Source organism: Anopheles ziemanni, chromosome 3, assembly GCF_943734765.1.
Source record: "Anopheles ziemanni chromosome 3, idAnoZiCoDA_A2_x.2, whole genome shotgun sequence".
Classification (NCBI taxonomy): Eukaryota; Metazoa; Arthropoda; class Insecta; order Diptera; family Culicidae; genus Anopheles; species Anopheles ziemanni.
This window is the reverse complement of record NC_080706.1, coordinates 97,567,522-97,573,717: the sequence shown is the minus strand read 5'-3', so window position 1 is coordinate 97,573,717 and position 6,196 is coordinate 97,567,522. Positions and strand designations below refer to the sequence as shown.

The 6,196-nt window shown below is 43.9% G+C and overlaps 1 protein-coding gene across 1 annotated transcript; it reads right to left on the bottom strand.

Moving 5' to 3' along the window:
* Positions 1 to 1,275: 1,275 nt before the first annotated feature.
* On the bottom strand, positions 1,276 to 5,688 carry LOC131285976 (toll-like receptor 6). Its single transcript, XM_058314829.1, has one exon. It carries the CDS (start codon positions 5,686 to 5,688, stop codon positions 1,276 to 1,278), a length of 4,413 nt encoding a protein of 1,470 aa, XP_058170812.1.
* Positions 5,689 to 6,196: the final 508 nt, after the last annotated feature.

The following is a 6,196-nucleotide window of genomic DNA, read 5'->3' as shown; positions in this document are numbered from 1 at the left end:
ACTTGCTAATCCAAAGAAAAATGGTGTTCAGTTAAAGTTTTATCCATTCATGTCTACGTTTTGTTTACTGTGATATTTTGCATGTTGATTTGCTTATAGGCATGGCATGTACATGGCATTAACATATTAAACTTAATGATGTCAAATGACGAGCAATTACATATGGTTGTTTTTTTTAATGTTTTAATACTATACTAATATTTGTACAATTCCTGCTGCTTACATTACTAAAAAATCGCAACACTTCTTATCAATTGCTCAATATTGTTCATGCTATGTTCAATTAATTATGGTATTCTTCGGACTGCTCTTGAGGTATCAAAAATTAATCAAAAACACAACTTTACTTCGTTCACCTAACACCATGTTCTAGAAACCTGAAAAACTGCTTTTAGTTCGTTTTGTTCATCTTTCTATCAAATCTGTTCAAATACTTGATTTGTGATTTTCCCTTTGCATTCAATGTAGTCTAGATGAAGTACTGAAAACATGTCTATTGTTGGAAATCAACGATTGAAATTCGATCTTCACACTATGGAACGCTTTAGGATTCAACTAATAGGATAATTGTGTATTTTTTTTTACATTAAAACATGTTGTTCATTACATACACTTTACTCATTACCTCGCTTCCAGAAATCTCATAGGGATGTCCGTTTCTTCTCTTGTTGATGGTGGGTTGCCACAGATCGCGTTAGAACTGACATTAGACCAGAGACTATCCAGCGCGTTGAATCTGTTTTGAAGTAGTTTCAACGTTGATGAAGTTCCAAAAAATTATTCGAGTTAAGCTCCCGTTTCTTTGACTAGAACATTCTACCATTGTTATGACTACAAACAATGTCTCCAGACGGGTTCCTTACTCCACTCAAGGCACTACGTGGACTCAAGAGGACACACATACATACAACGTAAAAGAAGCTTACTGAAGTTCCTGTCACATGCTTTTCTCCGCTGTTATTTCGACGGTCTGTAACGCGTTTTCCTTTTATCACATGCTAGCATGTGTTGTTTATGCTCACTATTTATGTTATGCGAGGACATGTGTGGTACGGAAAATGTCCATAGGTGGTGGGAATGTCATATAAAGGATGAAATTTTTTATCATACCGAGAAATATATTTAACGAATACCTTCCCTGACCTCTATTAGCGTTGAGCAACAATTGGAAAACCGAGAAGTTTTTTATTTTTATTTTCACGCAGAAATGCTTTCATTCTGATTCTGGCTCTAACGATAAAAATAATTAACTAACCTGCTATTCGTAAGTAATCGCTATGCCCACATGGCTTGTGGCAGTCTTCTATCATTGAAATTATTTGCTTCGATCGTGCGATCAGTGCTCACTTTGTCGCTCGCTTTCACTACTGGACCGACCGTACCGCTGTCAACTCCAGGGCTGACTGAGGGTTTACTGCTGTTATTCCTACTACTCCCATTCTGCTGATGGTGATGGCGATGATGAGGAGGCAGAGCATGGTGGGAATTACTTCCGGTGTAGGAGAAGCTGGTCGCGGGTAGCTGGTTCGGTGGACAGCCGCTGGGAAAATCGTGTTGCCGTGTGGATGGAATCGACTGGCTGCCTGACTCGCTGCCCGAGCCCCGGGAGGACGTTGAATACTTCGAGCTGGTGCTGGAAGTGCACTCGAACGTTTCACCGGCGATTCGCTCACAACTGGTTGTCGTATTATACGTCTCGTGCGTTGTGTCAAGAAGACAATTTGACGGGACTGCATACTCGTGCTGGCGACCCTCGGGTACTGTTTTCCGTATTGGACCAAAGATGTCCGCGTTGAGATGGCGCTCGTGGAGCTGGGTGGTGTTGTATTTACAATTACTAACTGTATCGTAGTTATCACAGTTTTTTGCGCAGTTGGGGCCGATTGTGGCGTAGCTGTGGTGTGGAAGAACGCCATCTAACCTACCGGTGGACATTATTGGGGGTCTCAGCGTTGCAGGTCGACCTGCTGTATTGTAATCGTTAGTGGTCGTTGCGTAAATGTTGATGGCCGACGGTTTGCTGATTCCGCTGTTTTTCTTGACGGGTGGTAACGCAATTCGTAATTTCTGCCAAAACTTCTTATCTTCCCACTCTATGCACGTGTTTGTACGCAGATACAAACGCAAGTCGGCATCGAGATCTCGTTGCGGAAGATCACCATAAAGAATGATGATCAGCTTTCGGTGGCGCTTGAGCACTTCGTGGATTGCACCCTTAAACTCGAACCTCGTCCACTCATTGTAGAGGAAGCTCTTCGAAAGTACAAGTATTGCGCGTTTGGAACTTTCCACTGCTTCTACGATCGTATCAGCGAGATACGCGTTGGCGTTTAAATCACGGTAATGCAAACACAACCGGAATCCGATATCATTTTCGAGGGTTGAGGAGAGAATTTGGGTCACAAATTGTTCGTCATGCAAAGAGTATGTGATATACGCATCATACAACCGATCCTTGTCGTAGTCGTTAACGAAGGTGCCCGATTTATAACACAGCCCGGAGTGTACCCACACTTTTAACTCCTTCCGGTAGCAGAACGCTCCAAAAATCAAACCAAAGAAGCCAACAAAGGCACACGTGGCCACAAGCAACAGGGGTAGCATATCTTCAATTTCCTGCTGGTGAACGATCGAGGACATACCCTCACGAAACGTGCATTTTGTACCGTTTTCTCGCAGGATGCTTGTCGCATTGTTGTAGCTGCATGATATCTCCTTAGCATCCACAATCTTGTCGATGTTTGACTGCAAGTAACTGCGCAACTTGCTGATAAACCCACAATCGCATGTCCACAGATTATTGGCGAGAGCAATTTCAACCAGGTACGGGTTGGCGTTCAGTTGCCATACTTCGAAGCTTGTGATGCGATTTCCATCAATACGTAGGACTTCAAGTTTGCGCAGCTCTGCAAATGTGTGATCCTCAATGTATGCGATTCGATTACCTTCCAAATACAATTCTCGGAGACTTTCGAGCGCGGTGAATTCGTGTCCGTACAGCTTACGAATGTTGTTATTCTCCAAGTGGAGTATCGTTAGACGACGCAAACCGATGAAGGTTGTGTTATATATGGCTTCGATGTTTGAATTATTGGCGTAGAGAACACGTAAATTTTTACGCCCAATGAAACTGTGCCCGGATAACTCTACTAGGTTGTTTCCGTCGATATACACTTCTGTTGTGTCCATTGGAATGTTGTTAGGGATATCGGTGTACCCGGCCGCTGAGCACTCAACAATATTGGTCGACCAGCTGTTATCATGGTAGCATGCGCAGTTGTTCGGGCATGTCATCTCGCAGTCGCATGCGTCGAATTCGCAGCAGTGGCACAGGGCAAAACAGTGCGTATTGTAGTTGCAGAGAAAATGCTTGGGTTCTGCCTCGATGAGTGGAATGTACGATCTCTCGCGATTGTACATCAGTTTACAGTAAACTGTCTCAATATCGTTGATGGTGGGGTACTGTCGTGAAGTGACGTGATTGATCTTCTGTAACCAATCGATATTACAGTCGCACACGAACGGATTCCCCCCGATGTAGAACTCGGGAAGCTGCTTGTTTTCCGGAACGGGTTGCAGTCGTAGTGCCTTTATGTCCAGACTGGTAAGCTGGTTTGCATAGAGATCAACACGTGTAAGGTTAGTCTTGTGCATAAAACAGTGCGGATCGATATGGACGATCAGATTGTCGTTGAGGAATAGAAATTCGACACTGTTCGGAACGGTTCCCGGGGTAACTCGTGTCAATCTATTAAAGCTGGCGTCTAGTGTCTGCAGATGCACCTGGTTGTCCAATCCGTACCGATTTGTTAACTCCATCAACTCGTTGCGGTGTAAATCTAACCACTGCAAGTGCGCCGGAATATATGAATAGTCAAAGTGCTCAAGCCTGTTGTCGGATATATTAAGCCACACCAAATTAGGCATGTTAGTGAACAGTCCATCGATGTCGGCGAGCATGTTCCCGTCCAGTCGGATTGCCTGCACGCTTACTGCTAGCTCGAAAGCACCTTTTTCGATGTATGCTATCTTGTTTCTGGCTACATTTAGGATTTGTAGGCTAGGCAAATCCCTAAACGCCTTTCGCGTAATGTTTTCGATGTTGTTGCTTATGAGTCGCAAGCCGTACAAATTGTTCATGCCACGAAACCCGGGTTCCTCTATTACGCTGATTGAGTTCTCACCAAGATCGACGGTTCGCAACAAGCGCATATCTTTCAAGGCCAGAGGGACCTGCGATAACTCGTTGCCGTTGAGGTTTAGGTCCTGAAGCGAGCTGCAGTTTCGGAAAGCCTCCGGATGTACACCTGTGAGTGCATTGTTGTCCAAAGACAGTAGTGAAAGTGCGTACAGGCCATTAAGCGAATACGCGTCCAAGTACTTCAGTTTGTTGTGGGACAAAAGAAGCGTGTGTAAGTTGTTCATTGGTGAGAATGTATCTGCTGCAATAATTTCCAGTTGGTTATGGCGCAAGTTCAAAATTTGTAGTGTGTATAGATCCGAAAAGATTTCCGATTCGAGTTTGGTAATTTTGTTGCTTGCGAGATTCAGGAGCACAAGACGAATAAGACCCGTGAAAGTCTCCCTGTTTACCCATGCGGAGGTAAGTTGATTTTGAGACAAATCCAGCGCCTGCAGTTGCTCGAGTTTTGAGAATAATCCTGGCGACAGCACAGATATGGAGTTGTTTTGCAGATAAATCTCTTGAATAGATTGAGCAGGATCACGGAACAGGTCGGTGGGAAGCGCCACAAGATTATTCGTGCTCAAATCGACCACTTGCAGTTCTTTCAGTCCATTTAGCGCCTTATCTCCCACCATTGAAATTTCATTGTTGTGAATCTTCAATTGTTTTAATCTCCGAAGCATACCGAAACCTGCTGCTGGAAGCAGCACAAAGTGGTTCCACGAAACGTCCAACACTTCTATGTCCAGCGAGCAACTAACGAAAGGTTTAACCGACGTGCCGGTTGAATTGATGTTCTTTTTTTCTCCATGCTGCTGGTCTAGCGAGTCTTCGATTGCGTCGATTTTTTCGCGAAAACCCAGATCGTTGACATCCTGTAGGCGGTTCGAGCTTACGTTGAGCAAATGCAGCTCACTGAGCATACAGAATAGGTTGTCTGGCAGCGACCAGATGTTGTTCGTGCTAAGATCGAGCTGTTCAATGTTGCGCGTGTGTCCAAAAATGTCCGGCTCTATTTCTAGGTTTATGTCCGGCCAAACGATGTTATGCGTGCGGAGGGTTAAATTACGGAGGTCGCTCAATCCAGCTAGCATGTCGTTAGAAAACTTGGCGATCTTACAAAACTCCAATTTAAGTGCCTTTAACCGAACTAAATGCATGAAAGAATTCGGTTGCAGTTTGCTACGGGCCATAATAGCCTCATTGCAAAGGATAGTGAGGGCAGTCGTGTGTTCTACTGGAATAACGCTGAAGTTCGTGTTATCAAATTCACTGTTCACTGTACGCAAACTACACGACAGATCTATTTGGTTGCCGGTTAAAACCCGATACTTGCAGTCGTCCGGTGCATCGTAGCGCAGATTCGAAACCCCGACGGAATCAGCACCCGCACCAGTCGTGTGAAAATACCGGGTCTCAGTCGAGTCGTATTGTAAACTGTAATTCACCTGCACTGACACTAACAGCAGTAGCACCAGTAAGATAAGGTCACAACGATTCATGTTGTTGCTAGCTGGTCGGCGTCCGCAAAATAGCAAGCGTGAGAACACGTATTTCCTTATTCATATAAACTCACTGCAATTTTTTGTTTCTTTCTCTTAAACAAAGTAGCGGGTCACTGTTCACTTTCGAGGTTTCATTATTACAACCCGAAGAGGGGTTATTCCTGATAGAAGCATTTTTGCACATTCATTTGTACTAAAGAAGTTGAGGTTTTCGTTTCCCAACTAATCGTTGTAATTAGCGAAACACTTTAATTTGTTGGCATTATCACAAACAAAAAACAACAGAAGCGCACACACAATCACCAGCTATCTCAATCAATCTTGAATAGGGTATCCACTATCCACTTGTATAGATATATCGCACTCAATATAACGAATAAATTTCACGAAAGTGCTTTTAAGAATCGACCAACTCGTTTGTTTATGTGGGTCATATTTTATTCGACCGTACGTCCTTTCAGTTTCCCAGTCCGTTTTGTACTAAACTACCACACGCTACGCCACT